At 39.6% G+C, this 22,572-nt stretch overlaps 1 protein-coding gene across 1 annotated transcript; it reads left to right on the forward strand.

Moving 5' to 3' along the window:
• Positions 1-6,113: 6,113 nt before the first annotated feature.
• Positions 6,114-22,362, forward strand: LOC130919250 (potassium voltage-gated channel subfamily V member 2-like). Its single transcript, XM_057841798.1, has 2 exons — positions 6,114-7,597; positions 19,527-22,362. Exons 1-2 carry the CDS (start codon positions 6,356-6,358, stop codon positions 19,830-19,832), a joined length of 1,548 nt encoding a protein of 515 aa, XP_057697781.1. The 5' UTR covers positions 6,114-6,355; the 3' UTR covers positions 19,833-22,362.
• Positions 22,363-22,572: the final 210 nt, after the last annotated feature.

A 22,572-nucleotide genomic window follows, 5' to 3' on the forward strand; every position in this document is an offset into this window, starting at 1 on the left:
CCTCACGAGAAGGAATTATATTGATGCAGACAGGCGCTGCCCCCCTAGTGGCCGGTGGCACTCTCTTCACTTGTAGTGACGTCACGCACACAATCTGCCAGATCTCGGGCGCCGGTCGTTTTAGCTTGACAATCGAGCCAAATTTCTCTCATTTTCTTGTGTGTAATTACACGAAGTGGCATGATATGAATACAAAAGGCATGCGTTTATGGATAAATGATGGAATATTAACATTTTCCCAGGGCATGACATACCCTTTAATGAAGACAAGTGTCCTACAATTAAATAGATGGAAAGTGAAAATATTTTTTATTTCTGTATTCCCTTTTGAATTCTCTTTGAACATGAAATAATTCCACATCCACCTGGATTTTGGGGTCACCGACATTTAAAGCAACACTAGGTAACTTTTCATTTTTGGTTGATTTTAGCGACGCAGGTTGACAAAAGTGGTAGTGTTTTGCCTTAAAAAAGACTGCATTTCCCACGAGAACCTGCGCACAGCGTCGTAAAATCCTGATCTCCCGGTCGCAGATCTGCAGATGAATTTAACTCATTCACTCCCAGCCATTTTCACCAGAGCAAGGCCCTTCGCTCCCGGCCGTTTTTTCCGGATTTTGACTGATTTTGCAAGGCCCACAGAAAATTCTGTTCCATTGCTAAATAATCATGGAACCCACCAAAAGAAAGATTAGACTCTCTTCTTTCAGCAGAAAAAAAAGTAAGTTTATATCTTTTTCCATTCTTTAGAAATCAGCATTAGAAAATAGCTTAGTTTGAGCAATTTTCCAATTTCTGATGAAAAAACTGAGAAAATGAGCTTTTTGTAAACGCATACATCTCAAACATAAGTTTGACACGGCTATTTTTTGCTTCAGTGACATCCTAAACATCTGAATAATGTTTTCTTTTTACAAAATAACACGAACAACCAGCCAAATAGAGCTTTTGATAGAAAAGTAGCAATGTATTCACATGACTACCGAGAGATGACGGTTTGTCGCCGAAATGACGCCGTTGTCGCCACGTCAGCCATGTAAACTTTTCCCTCATCGTTGTCTGTCTCACAAAGATGGAGTATTTTTGCGTTTCTGCGGGGTCTGCTTGGCGAGCCGCTTAACTGAGGGTCTCACTCGTTTTGCGCAGTCGTCCAACGCCTGGCGTTCCAGGCGTCCTCTCGTTGTTTTGTTCGGTCGGAGCGCCGCCTGGCATCGTGCCACCAGCGCTCCGACCATGCTGCCCCGGCCATTCACTGCTGTTGAATCGGGTTGCCTGGTCTTGCAAAATGCGCTACTGCCCTCCAGTGGCCAGTTTTATTGCTTTAAAATGGGTTTGGAGTGTTGTTCTTTGTTTCTCAGATACAGTGGAAGGTATATATGCTTCTTATTTAAAAAACAAAACAAAAAAAAAAAAAACGCAAAAGACATATAAATACGTTTTTGGGACACTGAAGCATTTAAAAATAGATCGTATTTATACGTTTCCGGGAGCAAATGAGTTAACAACATTTCTGTTTCCAGTGGCAGTGTGAAGGATGAATAGTAATAAGGTTATGAATCCAGTTGTGGCTAAACAATAGCATATGACGGTTAGCAACCATGTGGCTTTGTGTGGCTGAGCCCCCCACCCCACCCGAACTCATCAGCGCTGACGAGTTCGATTAAAGGGCAACTGAAGAGCTTTTCGGATTTCGTTCTTGAGTGTTTTACTCGGTTGAATTGTATTAAATGCAACATTCGATGTGTCCAAAAGTCACATAAAAAAATAAATAAATAAAATAATTGACCGCGTAGTTTTTGAGTTATGGCCATAGCAACACCATAGCAACGAGGGACGCGCTGCCCTGCAGACCGCTACCTGATGACGTAGCTTCCAGGGAGCGTCGCCACCACTCTGAACATGGAAATATAGCACCACGCTATCCTCACCATATATTGCAAACATTTTCTGGGTTTTACTTGCGAGATTCGTCATGCCATCTCGATGTGAAGCGATGATTTGCTCACAGGAAGACTCGAGACTCTATGAGTGGTCCAAAAAAACTTCTCCTGCAAAGGTTTGGACCGTTTTTTTGTGAGCATGCCTACAGGTTCCCATTCGGCTCATTGTTTTCATCATTTCAGCGACGACAGCTTTGAAAACCAGCAACAATGCAACCTTGGTTTTACAAAGACGTAAGTACTGTAGACCATTACTGGCTTTTATTGATAAACGAGGGGGACTCCTACTGCCTGTTTGTTGAAGTGTGACATTTTTTTGTTGTTGTTGCTGTTGGCCTGTCATAAGTGGCATTTCGTCTACTCGTGATTTCATTACTATATCAATAGGTATTATGTAAATTCAAATGTCCCCAGCACCAAATAGGTCCTTGGCTCTTTGTTTTTTGGCCTGTCACAGGGTAAATGTAAAGCCTATATATAAAACAATCCACCTGCCAGGCCCTAATGTACCAAATACATCTCAATAAAACAATGACTATTGTACTACAGCATCAATATCAAGGTCTGCCTGTTTGAAGAGGGAACAATAGCGTCAAATAGATGCTGCTTTGACTGGGGCATTATTATTTGATCACCAAGAAATTATTATTAAAAATTGTTAAATTAAATTTAGGATTCATTCAATATTTTCATGCTGCTGTGATTTTTTTCTTTTTTCCAGGAAGCCAAACATAAAAAATTAAGCGGCGGAAACCCTCAACACGATGAAAAAAAGGGTTGCAAGTCAATCGCCACCCAGTTTCCCAAAATCAAGAGAGGGTGGGTCGAGTCATATGATGACCCAAGTGATGCCGTGTCCAGCGATGACGACTAACGAGATCCTATGAGGCCTGCCAGATGCTGAATGTCTTCCGTCTGCGACGTCAGATGACGATGACAGGAGAAATAAATGTAGCAAATTTTGATGAAATGAAATCATAAACTAGTCATATATACAGTACACATTTTTAAAAGAAAAATCTAGTTACCTTCATATTTTAATAATGATGATTTATCTTGGTATAGAGAACACTTAATGCAACAGAAAAGAGTAAATATTTCCCACTGCCATTATCATTTTTCAATGTTGCGCTAGTCCGTTGCTATCCTAACTTTGTGTTGCTTACTAAATTTATGTTCTTTGATGTGTGCCATTGTTTGCTTGGTATAACTTTGTTGTGTCACAATCTGACAGCGAAAGCTGATGCCGATTCAACATAAATCTCGTATCACTTATTATTGTGGCCTATAGACCCTACCCACCGACGTCACAAAACCACGTGCTCGCTGTATGGTTCCGCCCACTTGTCCCGTCATTTTGTCTCTGTATTAGCATTGGTTTCAATTGATCGAGGAATTTAAAATGCATTTCATGGAAGACCCGGTGCTTTCTGATGCCGTAAACTCACTAGATGTGTTGCATAAAAGGCGTTATGTGGAAAAGCTTCGTTCTATACAGTCGCCAGATCCATATTTGATGCCCAAATCGATGTTTTTCGACCCACTGTCTTCGCCCTGTCTGCCTGACATCTGCTACGCTGATATTTACAATTATCTTGTCAACACAAAATCAGCCTATTCTCACGAAAATTTGAAAAACTTCAAAAGCTTGGAGGCTTATAAATACTTCGTTGCTGGTTGGGTGAAACAGGTCCTCGTCCACGAAAATTCGGCAGGAATCTATCTTGTGCTTGGAAAGGTGAGTTACGAAATTTTCAATTCAAAATCTTTTGTTATTGCTAACATCCACTGTCAAGTCTAATGTATTTCATGTCGTTTGTCAATGGAGTTAAGGCTGTTAAAGTTTATATGGTTTAGCGATAGCACTCTCACTACATACATACGCGTATGTTGTCGGCAATTAGCCTAGCAATGATCTTAATTGTGGTTATTTGTCAGCCCAAAACCCTCTAAGTATATCTTAAATGCATCTTACCGGATATAAAATGACTACTACATAGTCTGTGGTGATTTTTTGGTGCCCAGTTTTCACCTCGAATTGCAGCCGTCCATTTCGCTCTCCTCTTTGGATCCCTCGGAATACGGTAAAACTTCAAGTCTCTCCTTCCATCTTCTCTGTTAGTGCAACCAACAGCCACACACGCCTTCACCATTTTGATTATTAATGTTAAGGAGCAGAAAAACACGCCGTAAATAGGAGGAATGTACGTAGCCGTAACAGGTTAACACTATGTTTTCACGGACAATTGGGCGGTACCTTTCAGGAGAGCGGAGTTGTGACGTCACGTGGGTATGGTCTATTGAATATTTTTTCAGAATGTAATATAATTACAATATATTATATACCAATAGAATACATTAAACAGCCAACAAAGTATGTCAATGTTGTTTACAAGTTATGGTTTTATTTTTTTAATGTAATTCATGCCACTGTCAGTGCTTAAGCCTCCTCAAGTTTGGCTCTCACGTCTGGGATCTCCTGACGACACAGGCATACTCTTGGAAGGGTAATTACTTAAAGGTTTACAGCAACACCTGGAAAATAAAATAGTTTTGTCATTTATTTTGAAAAATCAATAACATATATCATTAATTTAGCCACATTTGGGCTAGATTTACCATCTTTAGATCGGTAGGAGCTATCCCATAACCTAATATCCAGTTTTAGCCATGTGGAGAGCATGGAAAATATATACAACCATGTAATCGCTTTCTCTCAAATAGAAAAATCACGATGCTGGACTTAGGCTTACCACTCACTCTCCCATTCATGAAGTGTCAAGCTGTCAATTGGCGTCATGACGACATCTGCTGTGTCAAGTAAATCGTCGTCATCTGACGCCTCAGGTTTCAACATGTAGGGATTATTTGTAGATCATCTTTCCTGGGAGCCTTTGCCATCAGCAGCGTCACGAAAGAGCGATCCTGAATGGTTACCTTTGGTGGAAATATCACTGATATAGTTGTTGCTGCTATGCTAGCTGTGGATACTAGTCTTCTGTTGCGTCAGGGAATCTACGTCACACTTCCGGGTTTGGGAAGGGACATTTAACGGAGTGCAAAAAAACTAAAAAAAAACGCAAATTATCCTTGCAATTACGTGTTGATAATGTCATGGTTGTTTTGACGAACTCGTCCAAAGGTTTATATTCGTAAAATTACACCAAAGTCCAGAAAGCTCTTCAGTTGCCCTTTAAGGGGGGGTTCGGGGGTTGGTGTCACAACAACGAGTGAAAGCCGGGCCAATGTTTATTCTTGAGTATCCTGGTAGCCTTCCTTTTTTTTCCTCCTAGGATAAAACTTTTTGTCTTTTTTGTTGCTCTGCCATCTTTGCAGAATTCACGCGAAAGCATTTGCATAGACTTCCGTCTTTATAATGAAAGGGGGAAGTGACGTATGTTGTAAAACAGTCAGCACATTTGTAGTTTTTTTGTGTGGCAAGGTTCCTGCCACCCTCCTCAAAGTTAATTAGTGTCCGTGAAAGCGATACAGACCCCCTCAAATATGAAAGAGGTGTCAATCAACTAGTTGTCAGTCGACATATCATCACAAATGTTATGAAAATATTTTATAAAGGTTGAAAAGTTACCCAGTGTTGCTTTAAAGGGCCTTTAAATATGAATCATCATGACAATTGCATGAAGAGAAATTAATATGGTAAAATTAAAGTTCACAATTGCACACATTTTGGCTACAAGGTTTCACTTAAAATTGCAACATCAATTCTTTGTCCTGCCCTGTTTTTATAAAATGACCCATGCAAAAAGTTGCGACTCTAAAAAGTTTAAAGAGTGAATGATTAAACTGAAAAGAAAATGGCATTCTTTTATTGGATTGACCTGTTTAAGTGAGCTCATGCAGAAACATTCTGGCTCATGGGGTGCTGCAGCAGCCTATATAAAATGAATTATGCATTCAGACCCCTAACTGGGTTTCAGTCAGTCATTGGGCACATATAGTACAGAGAACCATTCATTCTTTCACTTTGCTTTGGAGTAAAACTGAGAAATTGTATTCAAAAGGGGAACCACCAAAAGCATAGATCCTCAGATGGCCCTGTCTTATCTCTTGAAAATCCTTAAATCAACTTTGTTTGCTAATCCCTGCCACCCCCACTATACTTACAACTTCTTAAGGAACCTTGGAGACTCACCAAAAAGATTAGGTGGCTCATTTACTCCCTGTGACTGTTCTACTAACACTCCAAATGCCTTTGTGTCCTCAGCAAGGGGACTGCACAGGAAAGGCTTTTACTGGAATATCAGTGCAACCGGGACCACATGGATTTTTTTTGACGACTCAGCAAGTTGGCATACGCCGGACACCCACTTTCCTGTCGGGCTTCCTGTTATGCTTTTCTACTTTTTTTGTTCTGCGTCGCCAAGGCTGACTTCCTACTTTTAACCACAGGGGCAATGGCTCAGCTGCAGAGACGTTTGCAAACCCGCCGCAGCACAATCAACTGCCTGTCAAAAGGTGGGAAGGACAAGAAGACATTTCCGTTTTCTCAGCAGAACGCAGTAAAAGCGTGGAGTTCCCTAGAAAGCCTAGATGTTCCTGAGTGCCCTACTGGTGAAGAGAAACCAAGCCAGCCACATAACAACATCAAGGTTAATGTTGGCGGCAAAGTTTTCCACATCCCCAAAAAGTGTGCCTTGAGATATCCTCACACCCGCATTGGCTCCCTCGCAGCCAGCACAGACAAAGCACGACTCATCACTCTCTGCGATGACTACTCTGTTAAAAATAATGAATTTTTTTTTGACCACGACCCTGCTTTTTTCCACCACATCTGCCATTTTTATGCCAGTGGAGAGCTGTGGGTCATCAGGGAAATGTGCCCATTTAACTTTGAGGAAGAGATTGCATACTGGGGCTTGAGCCTGAAGGACATCAGACGCTGCTGCTGCATGGTGTTTGAGGAAAAGGTGGATGAAATGAAGGATAACCTGAAGGTAGAAAGGGAACTCATGGCTGAGATCGAAGTCAAATACGACGACGAGTTATTCAAGGGCATGATGTTTGGAGAGATTCGGAAACACTTGTGGAACATTGTGGAGAATCCCTACACTTCAATGTGGGCAAAAGCGTTCAGCGTGGTATCCAACCTCTTTGTCCTCTTTTCTATCATGGCAATGTCTCTCAACACCGTGGAGGAGCTCGAAAACTATTGCGTTTGGGGCAAAACCCACATGGATTGGGTGGAGATCGTCACCATTGTGTTCTTTGCTTTGGAGTATTTAATTCGCCTTGCCACCACGCCAAACATAAAACTATTCTTGAAGAGCGGGCTCAACTTTGTAGACATGGTGGCAGTTATGCCTTATTTTGCCCAGATCATCTTGGAAGCCGCTTTTGGTACAGAGGACGGGAACACACCCAAAGACCTTAAGACCTTGGCGAATGTCAGCAAGTTAAGTCATGTCCTAAAAGTGGTTAAACTGTTAAGAATATTTCGCATTTTGAAGCTGGCTCGCCACTCAACTGGCATGAGGGCCTTTGGGTTCACCCTTCGCCAGTGTTACCAGCAGGCCTCTTGCATATTGCTCTTTATCGCCATGGGAATCTTCACTTTCTCTGCTCTTCTGCATTCGGCCGAGAGGGAAACAGAGGATTCTCCCATTAGCAGTATACCGTACGCTTGGTGGTGGGCTGCAGTGAGTATAGATATAAATACACACTGGTTACTTTTTAATTCCGCCTTCATGTTTTCATCATAGAGATGAACTACTACTGTATCTGACATAGGCCTGTTAAAAAAATAGATTGATATATCGTGATATTTTGTCACGCAATTCTCGTAGCAATTGAAAATCTGTCTGTATCGATCCTTACGTGTGTGTTTTTGGTGGAAGTAAACAATTCAGTGGCTGCACTTCTACTCCTGTTCAGTAGTTAGCAGCATGCAGCTGCATTGCCTTGCAGTCCGCTGAAGTAACAACAACATTAGAATAATCTGAGTAGAGATTTCTGTATGTCACACACCTATACCAGTCCAGCCTCAGTCAATGTAAACAGTAACATTAGCTGCTGTTGGCTGTGTGCTGCGGGCAATGGCGGATGGGGTACTTCTGGTCGTTTTGCTCGGATTAGTCATTTGGGATTTTAGCTCATTTTGCTTTTTACTGCAAAAACGGTGGCATGGAGTATTTAGAATCTTGCATTTGAGCAGGTTTGGACTAATGTTTGCATTAAATAAGTAAAAACGTTATAATGAAAGGCATATGTTGTTCAAACATAAAACATTTTTTACTTGAGTGCTAGATGAGGTTTCAGGAATAAATTGATATAAATGTACATTTATGTCCATTTGGATTTTTTTTCTAAAATGATATACAAATATCGCAATAATCGTCTTCAAGTGTAGTATCGTGATTAAATCGAATCATGACCTTTGAATCTTGATACGAATAGTATCGCCATATATGAAGCAATATCTAACAGATCTACCTATATCCAGGAATAAGTAGTACTATTATAAAAGAAGTAGTAATACTGTAGTACTATTTACACTGCATGTCAAATCAGATTTCTTTGCCCATGTACGATACGTGCTGTTTTTTTTTTTTTTTTTATGAAGTGACATTTTTTAAATACGAACTAGCTAATTCGTATGTAGATATTAATTGGATATCTACCCGACTCCTCTACAGTTTGCGCGCTTATCTGTATGCATGCTATCCTGTCCATCATAAACAGGTGAAAAATGTCACAACTGTTCAACAAAACAAACAACAGACATGAATGAGCAATGGCTGATTAAAGTTAAAAAAACCAAACTTTTCCTTCTTGATACGACAAGTGAAGCTATCAGGTTAAGAAAATATTTTTTCCAGTAACACGAATTCCTCAAAATCGCCACATAAACGTGACTGCGTAGACCTACCTAAGGCACAATGTAAACTTAAATAAACACAGCTACATGTGACGACAAGTGCGCATGTGTGTCACGCAAGGGCGTAGGTTTACATCGAGACGATAGGGATATAACACTACCAACTTTTTAGGATGCTTAAATTGTCCCCACCAAACACACCACAAATTTTGCTACTAAAAGTCCGACCTGCATCAGAGTTGGCATAACATTGAACTATGTAAACTTCCTAAACTACCAAACTTGAGTAGGAAGCTTTTTAGAGAGTAGTGCCATTCTGTTTTTGTGTTTTCTACTGTTAACGTTAATTAAACTGACAAATGTAGTGAACTCTGCTGGAAACTATAAAACCAGAAAAACGTGAGCAAGAAGCTGCTTAAAGAGGGGTGCTGCATAACCTCATGTTCCTCACACAATACCAATATACATATTGGAAACAATATAATAAACATATACCGTACATACATAAAACATCAGAATTATAAATAATCCCATTTAAGCATCACACCCTGCAGTGTGTATGTACTTTAGCATTAGACTTTGCTTGGGAAAGGAGATATATTTTGATTATTTTGCGTATCACATACTTTTACAGTAAATATTAAAGTGCTAACTCACCAAGTAGCCCATATTTATTGATTAAAGCCATTATTTAAACACTGCATATCAGATCAGACAGACTGATGTCTAGGTCTGGACGCAGAAGCTGACCAAAACCTAAAGGCCAAGAAGAAGGCGCAATCATTGTGGGCTTCATAGTACTGACGTCACATAACATATAATGATATGTTTTATTGCGTCATCTTTGTCCTTACTCAGCCAGTCAAGATGGCACAATTATAAAAAAGGTTTTCAGCAACATAGACACTCATATTGAATGCATAACAGAAAATAATGGCAGCATAAGGTTAAGCTCAATTCTGTGGAAGGACGAGTCGGAGCTCACTCACGTTTTTGACAGGACAAGTCAGTGAAATTTTTGTTACGACTGTAAAATTAATTTAGATCACAATTTTTTGGGACAGGAAAAGTCAGCTAAATTATTTTGCAGAACAAGTTAAGGCTATTTTTTTAGGTGGCGCTCAATGCTTTGGTAGTACAAGTAAGAATTCAATATTATGTTTGGAAAGGTTACATCTGAGTTTCCTAGCAGGACAAGTTAGAGCTCAATTTTCTGACTGAAAAAAATTGAAACTGAGATTTCTGTCAAAATAAGTTATTGCTTAGTTTTCTAGCAGGACTATTTAAATTTCAATTTGCTAGTATAACAAGTCAGAGCTCAATTTTCTGACAGGGAAAGTTAACATTCAATTGTCTTCTGAGCTCAGTTTCCTGGCAGGACAACTCAGTTTTCCGATAAGACAAGTTAGGACTTGAGTTTTCTGTCATGACAAATTAGAGCTCGATTTTACCACGCACCAGAAACATCAGGAAGTTAAAAAAAAGAAAAAAAAAAGAGAGGAAGTAAAGAAACCTCTTAACTGTTCAACTGACAGCAATCCTTGAAATGTGTTTACAGTAGCTCCGTTTTGACAAATAAAATGTGGCCAAAGGTTTTGAATTATTAGATATATTTTCCTTTGGCTGTTGTCTTGATTACCAACAAATGAATATTGAACGAGAAGGCCATGCATATATCAATCACAACAAATAATACAAAAATTCTTAAAATAAGTCTTTTAAAAAGGTTAAATATCAATGTACAGTCATGTGAAAAAATTAGGACACCCCATTAAATATTCAGTTCCTTATTAAGAAATGTTCACATACTGTATCAATGTCTGATCTTGTTTTTCTTTATCTCTGGAAAAGAAGGATTTCCCCCCACCATATTTTTGATTATTTTTCAAAAAATAAAAAAAGAACTAAAATTCAAAACATGATGACCACAAGCAGGTCATATTTTACAACCCAATTAAGTAAAAAACAAAAAACAAAATTAACAACAACAACAAAAATAATCTTATACACATTCACACACTCATTCACCCATCTTGCAAAGACAAAAATGAAAAATACTTCTGTATATAGAAGACGTAATTACATTCTCAGATCTCAGACTTTTGATACAATGTACATGTAGTATGTGTCCCATAGTTTTATAAAACTAAAAGAAAAGTATTTAATTGTAGGTCAACAACAAAAATGTACATTGTTTTACTCATTAAACCAAATCTATCAACAAATTGCATATTCTAACTGAAGGAAAAGTTAGGACACCCTACCACCTAATAACCAGTTTTACCCCCTTTGGCTGAAACAACTTCAGTGAGACGCTTTTTGTAGCCATCCACCAGTCTTTGACATCGGTCTGAAGAAAGTTTGCCCCATTCCTTATTTTCCTTATAGTTATTATATTGTGGCCCCCGCTTTAATAGAGGTTGAGCCTTAACAAAATGGTGTCGGCTCAAACAAATAAGCGCCTCTACCTAAATAGTCAACCCCTTACAGGACGAGCATTATAGGTAGTGCTATTAAGTAGTTGAGATTATCGAATATCCAAAACTTTGTCTCAGAACATAACGCTCTTACCAATGTTCTCTGAAGGTAGTGTGCCACCATAACAGCAGCATAATGTAAGTAAGCTGTAGAAACATTGTGAAATCTCTCCATCCTTTCCCAATGGGTACTTTAGTTCACCTCACATGCTGTTGCAATTCAAACGAAACTTTATTACTTCCCCATACTAGCATTTTAAACTACTGCCAATCTCATGAACAGTTTTGACTCAAGTCCTGTGACTACAGATGCCTGACAATGAGGAAGTTGATAAACAGAAAAATTTCAAAGCCTTACCTGAAGTTACCCAGTAAGACTGGAACGAGACTTTGAGAAAACAGCTTTACTTAGGCGTTATGTACGCACTCGTTTTGCTGCTCACATGTCTAACAATCCCTGGACGCAGAAGCTGACCAAAACCTAAAGGCCAAGAAGAAGGCGCAATCATTGTGGGCTTCATAGTACTGACGTCACATAACATATGATATGTTATATTGCGTCATCTTTGTCCTTACTCAGCCAGTCAAGATGGCACAATTATAAAAAAGGTTTTCAGCAACATAGACACTCATATTGAATGCATAACAGAAAATAATGGCAGCATAAGGTTAAGCTCAATTCTGTGGAAGGACGAGTCGGAGCTCACTCACGTTTTTGACAGGACAAGTCAGTGAAATTTTTGTTACGACTGTAAAATTAATTTAGATCACAATTTTTTGGGACAGGAAAAGTCAGCTAAATTATTTTGCAGAACAAGTTAAGGCTATGTTTTTTAGGTGGCACTCAATGCTTTGGTAGTACAAGTAAGAATTCAATATTATGTTCGGAAAGGTTACATCTGAGTTTCCTAGCAGGACAAGTTAGACAATGAGGAAGTTGATAAACAGAAACATTTCAAAGCCTTACCTGAAGTTACACAATAAGACTGGAACGAGACTTTGAGAAAACAGCTTTACTTAGGCGTTATGTACGCACTCGTTTTGCTGCTCGCATGTCTAACAATCCCTTAAAGCAGAAATACAGTGGGGCAACTAAGTATTTAGTCAACCACCAATTGTGCAAATTCTCCTACTTGAAAAGATTAGCGAGGCCTGTAATTGTCAACATGGGTAAACCTCAACCATGAGAGACAGAATGTGGGGGAAAAAAAGCAGAAAATCACATTGCTTGCTTTTTAAAGAATTTATTTCCAAATTACAGTGGAAAATAAGTCTTCGGTCACCTACAAACAAGCAAGATTTCTGGCTGTCAAAGAAGTCTAACTTCTTCTAACGAAGTCTAACGAGGCTCCACTTGCTACCTGTATTAATGGCACCTGTTTTAACTCATTATCAATATAAAAGACACCTGTCCACAATTTCAGTCAGTCAGTCAGTCAGTCAGTCAGTCAGTCAGTCAGTCAGTCAGTCAGTCACACTCCAAACTCCACTATGGCCAAGACCAAAGAGCTGTCGAAGGACACCAGAGACAAAATTGTAGACCTGCACCAGGCTGGGAAGACTGAATCTGCAATAGGTAAAACGCTTGGTATAAAGAAATCAACTGTGGGAGCAATTATTAGAAAATGGAAGACATACAAGACCACTGATAATCTCCCTTGATCTGGGGCTCCATGCAAGATCTCACCCCATGGCGTCAAAATGATAACAAGAACGGTGAGCAAAAATCCCAGAACCAAACCCGGGGACCTAGTGAATGACCTACAGAGAGCTGGGACCACAGTAACAAAGGCTCCTATCAGTCACATAATGGGCCGCCAGGGACTCAAATCCTGCACTGCCAGACGTGTCCCCCTGCTGAAGAAAGTACACGTCCAGGCCCGTCTGTGGTTCGCTAGAGAGCATTTGGATGATCAAGAAGAGGACTGGGAGAATGTGTTATGATCAGATGAAACCAAAATAGAACTTTTTGGTAGAAACACAGGTTCTCGTGTTTGGAGGAGAAAGAATACTGAATTGCATTCGAAGAACACCATACCCACTGTGAAGCATGGGGGTGGAAACATCATGCTTTGGGGCTGTTTTTCTACAAAGGGACCAGGACGACTGATCTGTGTAAAGGAAAGAATGAATGGGGCCATGTATCGAGAGATTTTGAGTGAAAATCTCTTCCATCAGCAAGGACATTGAAGATGAGACGTGGCTGGGTCTTTCAGCATGACAATGATCCAAAACACACGGCCAGGGCAACAAAGGAGTGGCTTCGTAAGAAGCATTTCAAGGTCCTGGAGTGGCCTAGCCAGTCTCCAGATCTCAACCCCATAGAAAATCTGTGGAGGGAGTTGAAAGTCCGTGTTGCCCAATGACAGCCCCAAAACATCACTGCTCTAGAGGAGATCTGCATGGAGGAATGGGCCAAATTCCAGCAACAGTGTGTGAAAAGCTTGTGAAGAGTTACAGAAAACATTTGGCCTCCGTTATTGCCAACAAAGGGTACATAACAAAGTATTGAGATGAACTTTTGGTATTGACCAAATACTTATTTTCCGCCATGAGTGACATTTTTTAAATACGAACTAGCTAATTCGTATGTAGATATTAATTGGATATCTACCCGACTCCTCTACAGTTTGCACGCTTATCTGTATGCATGCTATCCTGTCCATCATAAACAGGTGAAAAATGTCACAACTGTTCAACAAAACAAACAACAGACATGAATGAGCAATGGCTGATTAAAGTTAAAAAAACCACTTTTCCTTCTTGATACGACAAGTGAAGCTATCAGGTTAAGAAAATATTTTTTCCAGTAACACAAATTCCTCAAAATCGCCACATAAACGTGACTGCGTAGACCTACCTAAGGCACAATGTAAACTTAAATAAACACAGCTACATGTGACGACAAGTGCGCATGTGTGTCACGCAAGGGCGTAGGTTTACATCGAGACGATAGGGATATAACACTACCAACTTTTTAGGATGCTTAAATTGTCCCCACCAAACACACCACAAATTTTGCTACTAAAAGTCCGACCTGCATCAGAGTTGGCATAACATTGAACTGTGTAAACTTCCTAAACTACCAAACTTGAGTAGGAAGCTTTTTAGAGAGTAGTGCCATTCTGTTTTTGTGTTTTCTACTGTTAACGTTAATTAAACTGACAAATGTAGTGAACTCTGCTGGAAACTATAAAACCAGAAAAACGTGAGCAAGAAGCTGCTTAAAGAGGGCTGCTGCATAACCTCATGTTCCTCACACAATACCAATATACATATTGGAAACAATATAATAAACATATACCGTACATACATAAAACATCAGAATTATAAATAATCCCATTTAAGCATCACACCCTGCAGTGTGTATGTACTTTAGCATCAGACTTTGCTTGGGAAAGGAGATATATTTTGATTATTCTGCGTATCACATACTTTTACAGTAAATATTAAAGTGCTAACTCACCAAGTAGCCCATATTTATTGATTAAAGCCATTATTTAAACACTGCATATCAGATCAGACAGACTGATGTCTAGGTCTGGACGCAGAAGCTGACCAAAACCTAAAGGCCAAGAAGAAGGCGCAATCATTGTGGGCTTCATAGTACTGACGTCACATAACATATGATATGTTTTATTGCGTCATCTTTGTCCTTACTCAGCCAGTCAAGATGGCACAATTATAAAAAAGGTTTTCAGCAACATAGACACTCATATTGAATGCATAACAGAAAATAATGGCAGCATAAGGTTAAGCTCAATTCTGTGGAAGGACGAGTCGGAGCTCACTCATGTTTTTGACAGGACAAGTCAGTGAAATTTTTGTTACGACTGTAAAATTAATTTAGATCACAATTTTTTGGGACAGGAAAAGTCAGCTAAATTATTTTGCAGAACAAGTTAAGGCTATTTTTGTAGGTGGCACTCAATGCTTTGGTAGTACAAGTAAGAATTCAATATTATGTTTGGAAAGGTTACATCTGAGTTTCCTAGCAGGACAAGTTAGACAATGAGGAAGTTGATAAACAGAAACATTTCAAAGCCTTACCTGAAGTTACCCAATAAGACTGGAACGAGACTTTGAGAAAACAGCTTTACTTAGGCGTTATGTACGCACTCGTTTTGCTGCTCGCATGTCTAACAATCCCTTAAAGCAGAAATACAGTGGGGCAACTAAGTATTTAGTCAACCACCAATTGTGCAAATTCTCCTACTTGAAAAGATTAGCGAGGCCTGTCATTGTCAACATGGGTAAACCTCAACCATGAGAGACAGAATGTGGGAAAAAAAACAGAAAATCACATTGCTTGCTTTTTAAAGAATTTATTTCCAAATTACAGTGGAAAATAAGTCTTCGGTCATCTACAAACAAGCAAGATTTCTGGCTGTCAAAGAAGTCTAACTTCTTCTAACGAAGTCTAACGAGGCTCCACTTGCTACCTGTATTAATGGCACCTGTTTTAACTCATTATCAATATAAAAGACACCTGTCCACAATTTCAGTCAGTCAGTCAGTCAGTCAGTCAGTCAGTCACACTCCAAACTCCACTATGGCCAAGACCAAAGAGCTGTCGAAGGACACCAGAGACAAAATTGTAGACCTGCACCAGGCTGGGAAGACTGAATCTGCAATAGGTAAAACGCTTGGTATAAAGAAATCAACTGTGGGAGCAATTATTAGAAAATGGAAGACATACAAGACCACTGATAATCTCCCTTGATCTGGGGCTCCATGCAAGATCTCACCCCGTGGCGTCAAAATGATAACAAGAACGGTGAGCAAAAATCCCAGAACCACACCCGGGGACCTAGTGAATGACCTACAGAGAGCTGGGACCACAGTAACAAATGCTCCTATCAGTCACATAATGGGCCGCCAGGGACTCAAATCCTGCACTGCCAGACGTGTCCCCCTGCTGAAGAAAGTACACGTCCAGGCCCGTCTGTGGTTCGCTAGGGAGCATTTGGAGGATCCAGAAGAGGACTGGGAGAATGTGTTATGGTCAGATGAAACCAAAATACAACTTTTTGGTAGAAACACAGGTTCTCGTGTTTGGAGGAGAAAGAATACTGAATTGCATTCGAAGAACACCATACCCACTGTGAAGCATGGGGGTGGAAACATCATGCTTTGGGGCTGTTTTTCTACAAAGGGACCAGGACGACTGATCTGTGTAAAGGAAAGAATGAATGGGGCCATGTATCGAGAGATTTTGAGTGAAAATCTCTTCCATCAGCAAGGACATTGAAGATGAGACGTGGCTGGGTCTTTCAGCATGACAATGATCCAAAACACACGGCCAGGGCAACAAAGGAGTGGCTTCGTAAGAAGCATTTCAAGGTCCTGGAGTGGCCTAGCCAGTCTCCAGATCTCAACCCCATAGAAAATCTGTGGAGGGAGTTGAAAGTCCGTGTTGCCCAATGACAGCCCCAAAACATCACTGCTCTAGAGGAGATCTGCATGGAGGAATGGGCCAAATTCCAGCAACAGTGTGAGAAAAGCTTGTGAAGAGTTACAGAAAACGTTTGGCCTCCGTTATTGCCAACAAAGGGTACATAACAAAGTATTGAGATGAACTTTTGGTATTGACCAAATATTTATTTTCCGCCATGATTTGCAAATAAATTCTTTAAAAATCAAACAATGTGGTTTTCTTTTCTTTTTTTTCCACATTCTGTCTCTCATAGTTGAGGTTTACCCATGTTGACAATTACAGGCCTCTCTAATATTTTCAAGTGGGAGAACTTGCACAATTAGTGGTTGACTAAATACTTATTTGCCCCACTGTACTTAGTCCCCTATTTTCTTAATAAGAGGTCTCTGACATTTTTGTACATGCATAAAGGAATTGTGGGTAGTCCTCATTAAAATGTTGGCCATTGTTGATATCTCAGTCAATGATATTGGTGTTACTGTATTTAGTGACTTTTATAATCCCTCTAGAAGCTTCTGTATTTTCACACTATAAGGCACACCTTAATTGAATGGCCTATTTTAAAACTTTTATATGAAGGGCACACTGTATTATTTTTATTTATTATTTTATTAAAGCGCAGTAGTAGTGATAGTGATTGGGGTTGCGGTATGCATCCACTGGATAAAGCTGCGCTAAAGGGAATGTGATGCCATGATTAACCATATACAGTGGAATGAAAAAGTATCTGAACCTTTTGGAATTTCTCACATTTCTGCATAAAATCACCATCAAATGTGATCTGATCTTCATCAAAATCACACAGATAAAAATACAGCATCAGCTTTAACTAAAATCACCCAAACATTTATAGGCGTTCATATTTTAATGAGGATAGCATGCAAACAATGACAGAAGGGGGGGGGGGGGGGGGGGTAAGTAAGTGAACCATCTGCCTAAGGAGACTTAAAGACCAATTGAAACCAATTTTTACCAAACATTTTAAGTCAGGTGTGTGCCCAATTGCTGATGAGTGGTTTTAAGCTGCCCTGCCCAGTATAAAACACACACCTGGTAAGAAATGTCTTGATGAGAAGCATTGTCTGATGTGCATCATGGCTCGGTCAAAAGAAATGTCTGAAGACCTGCGATCAAGGATTGTTGATTTGTATAAAGCTAGGAAAGGATACAAAACCATCTCTAAAAGTCTGGATGTTCATCAATCGACAGTCAGAGAAGTTGTCTACAAATGGAGAGTTTGACACTGTTGCATCTCTCCCAAGGAGTGGCCATCCACCAAAGATGACGCCAAGAGTTCAGTGCAGAATACTTAGAGAGGTAAAAGAACCCTAGAGTGTCTGCTAAAGACTTACAGGAATCACGAGCACATTCCAATATCTCTGTGCACACATCAACTATATGTAAAACTATGGCCAAGAATGGTGTTCATGGGAGGACTCCACGGAGAAAGACACTGTTGTCTAAAAAACCCCATTGTTGCTTGTTTAATGTTCGCAAAAAGAAACTTGGACACTCCACAGAAGTTTTGGCAAAATATTTTGTGGACTGATGAAACCAAAGTTGAATTGTTTGGGAGTAACACACAACGTCATGTGTGGAGGAAATATAGAACAGCTCACCATCATCAACACATCATCCCCACCATGAAGCATGGTGGAAGGAGCATCATGATTTGGGGCTGTTTTGCTACCTCAGGGCCTGGACAACTTGCAATTATTAATGGAAGAATGAATTCAAAAGTTTATCAGGATGTTTTGCAGGAAAGCTAGAAGCTAGAAGCTAAGAAGAGGATGGGTGCTGCAACAACAAAATGCTCCAAAACACAGAAGTAAATTAACTTCAGAATGGTTTCAGAAGAACAAAATACACGTTCTTGAATGGCCAACTCAAAGTCCAGACATTAAGCCATTTGAGATTCTGTGGCATGACCTAAAGACAGCGATTCATGCCAGACATCCTAGGAATCGGACTGAACTACAGCAGTTTTGTAGAGAAGAATGGGCTAAGATTAGTCTTGATCGATGTGCCAGACTGATCTGCATCAACAAGAAGCATCTGGTTGAAGTTATTGCTGCCAAGGGGGGCGGACACAAAATATTAAATGTGATGGTCCACTTATTTAATTTCCCCCCTTCTGTCACCGTTTGCATGCTTTCTTTATTAAAAGATGAAAACTTATAAATGTTTGGGTGGTTTTAGCAGACACTGTATTTTCATCTGTGCTATTTTTACAAAGATCAGATCATATTTGATGGTGATTTTATGCAGAAATGTGAGAAATTCCAAAAGGTTCAGATACTTGTTCTTACCACACTGTATCAGGCGCATCGGATTATAAGGCGCACTTGTCGGCTTTTGAGAAAATTGAACGCTTTGTAGGTGGGCCTTATAGTGCAGAAAATACGGCATTTAAAAAAAGAAGAGGGCAATGAGCAACGTATGCAGCCCATTTTTGGGAGATCGTGTTACTGATGCATGCTGTAAACCCCCTTTATGACCCTTCACAAATAGAGTACAAATAAATATTGTAAGATGCAAAGCCATATACTGTAATGTTCTTAAAGCTTGTTTTTTTAATTGGAGAGCGTAGTTATTTTTTTTTTTTTCGGGGGGGGGGGGGGGGTTCCAAGTGGTGGGCCTAGTTTTTGTTGCCTGAGACCTTCTTGACAATATACACATCTCAAAATCAATTTCTCTATGTCTCCAGTGCACCCACAGCTCTAATAAGGATAAACCTGACAGTACACAGATGGATTTTTTTTCAGGCCGCCCTTTCTTAATTACTTTATGTGAAGGAAATAATAACCCTTTTTTCTTTCTTTTTTTATTTTACTTAGGTCAGCATCTCCACCGTGGGCTATGGTGACGTAGTCCCTGTGACGATCCTGGGTCGCATAGTGGCCTTTGGCTGCATCTCATTCGGAATCATACTGAACGGAATGCCCATCTCCTTTCTTTTCAACAAATTCTCAGATTACTATGCCAAACTAAAAGCCCAAGAGTACAACACGATATCAGTTCAACGCCGCTTGCAGCTCAGAAGGCGCCTTCGACACAGGATGGGCAAGTGCTCTCGTGCTGCAGAGGAGGAGGACAGTCATTCTCAAGCATCCAAAGACATTCCTCAGCCTACAGGCGGTTGAGAAGCACAGTTGAAACTAGAGTTTTACCAGTGCCTGTAGATGAAAGGAAACTGGCGTGATGTCCAAAATATCTCAAACAGCTACAAGGGATAGACTGCCTTGTAACTGCATAAACTAAAATGAGCATGGAAATTTACACTCCTTATTAGGAGTTTTAAAAGATGAGACCACTGGTAAAATAAGTCCTGTTTGGGATAGATTAACAAATAACTATTACATTACAGCCAAACACATCTGATCTTTCCTCAGGGCGTGGCGGTAACCTTATTGACTTATTGAGCCCCATTTTACTATTATTTAAACATAGCCCTATAAATTCATTATTCATCCGCAGACTTAGGAGCCTGCATTGTATTAATGTAGTGTCTGTTTTACATGACTATACTACACCTACTAGTAGAACAATATTGTTCCTAACAATAACATGTCATACTGAATGCTATCACTGGTCAACACATGCCTTAATAGTTCAACTGTATCAATATTGTAGCCCAAACACAATCTCAGGAAGTTGTCAGGTTGACTGCAAGTTCTCTTTATGGCACTTTTCCATTTCACAACAACAATGACTCAGCTTTTCCCATATGTGGCCTAAATTCAAGCCCATTTGTTGTGTTCGGTCACTTAAAGATTGCATTATGTGTAATGTGGGCAGAAGAAATGCTCTGTCATGCTTGGGACACAGTTGAAAGGCTGTGATCTGAATGCAACTGAGAGTGAATAAAAAGAGTGTCCAGCATACAAGACGTCCTCCTTATCTACAGTGACCACAACACCATTGCAGATGTGCCTTTCCCCTTCCTGCTCAATTCTAGTATTGAGATAAACATTTTTTTCCTTTTAATACTAAATTACTGTATACAGTGATCCCTAATTTTTTTGCGGTTAAATGGACAGTACTTATATGGCGCATTTATCTGCATGGTTACCATGGCCAACGCGCTTTACATTAGCACACATTGTGGGCAGTCATAGCCGGGAATCGAACCACTGACCCTTCGGTCTAAGGACAACTCCAGCTACCAACTGCGCCACGGCCGCCGTTAATGGAGACCAGAACCCGCCACGATAAGTGAAGAACTGCAAAGTAGCGCCCCCCACCCCCCCAAAAAAATTGGGGTTGAATTTTTTTTTAAAAATTATTATTATTATAATTTATAATTTATTCAGATTTAGCATTGGAAAGAGATACATACTGTATAAGACGTTTTTCCCCCACTTTTTCCCCAAAACATAATTTTAAAAAATTATATATTTTAATGAATGGTTTTTAAGCATTTCAAATGTAATAAGTATGATAAGTTTTAAATATGTTACTGTCCCACCAAATTATCTTTAAACAAGAATAAATTACTGTAGTAGAAAAATGCTTGGCTTTATTAAATGCTTCATTGAGTGAGTCTACTCAAATCCTCTAACTTACACACAATGAGTTGCCACAGCAACTGTTTAACAAGTTAAACGATGATTGACACATATGGCGCTTTTGAAGTTCGTGACTCTGGCAAGATCAAACACAAACACTGTCAACATTGTTAACTTTAATGAGCAACTCCAGTGCAGTGCCTGACAAACAAAGAGCAGGGAGAGGGAGGGATGGTGGGAGCAAGAGTGAGACTACGTGATCGATGAGGGCCATCTCATCTGTATTTTTTTTTTTTTTTTTTTTAAATTGAATAAAACATCCGTGATAGACTGAGGGCGCGAAGTTTGAAGCGTGAAGTAGCGAGGGATCACTGTACTCATTTGACTGAAAAGCAATCGCTATCGTGCCTTGGTCAGACACTGCTTAACTCATTGTCCGCCATTGATGGCACTAGACGTCCAATCCATTTAAAGTGGGAGGGCTGGGAACCATCCTCGCACTTCAAATGGATGTCTACTAGTAATGAACTCATTGAAATTTACAGCAGAAAGATGAGTGGACACCATACGATTGGATGTCTATTATTATTTTGGGAAGGGCAAAAAGTGCTCCTTTTTTTCACGGCGTTGTGAGCTGGTGACCGTTTTGGGTAGAGCGGCCAGGAGTTGCAAAATAGATCTCTAAAAGTACGAATTGCACAGCACCTCCCCGGTGACGTTATTTTAGTGCTGTGTTGGTACCGATACTAGTATCGGTGCAACACTATTTTAAATTATTTAAAATGTATTTATTTTAATTTTAATCCCCTGAAAAAATTAATCCTTGAGGAAAGACTGTGCACCAACAGTCTTACTCTAAACAAGTCCAAACTTTATTCTCCGAGGGCTGCTTTCAGAAAAATCGAAGGGTGCGATGGCGAACTTAAAATCCAAATCTTTCGATGTTACTCTGAACCATCGTAGTGACCTATATTTAATGTCACTTTCACCAAAGCAAATTTTTTTTCCCAACAAAATATTAATTTTAATTGTACTTTGTTTCTATGTGTATAGTAAACAGTTACAACTATTATATACTATTAACAAAATATACATAACTATTATATATTACTATATAGCTACTCACAACTATTAGTTTTTCTCATTTGTTTTGGTAAATTTCTCGAATCACCCTCTTCATTTGCATAACAATTTGTGCATTTCTATTTTTTTTTTTTTTTTTTTTTTTTTTTTTTTTAAACCTGTCCTGTTCAGCTGTTTGACACAGAGAATGGAAGTCTAAGTGCCCGGATTCTGAACAGTTTTAATGTTTCACATTGAGAGTCTGACATACTCCCATTGTGATCATTCAAAATACCTTTTTATTATGACAAAG

This window comes from Corythoichthys intestinalis, chromosome 7, assembly GCF_030265065.1.
Source record: "Corythoichthys intestinalis isolate RoL2023-P3 chromosome 7, ASM3026506v1, whole genome shotgun sequence".
NCBI classification, from domain to species: Eukaryota; Metazoa; Chordata; class Actinopteri; order Syngnathiformes; family Syngnathidae; genus Corythoichthys; species Corythoichthys intestinalis.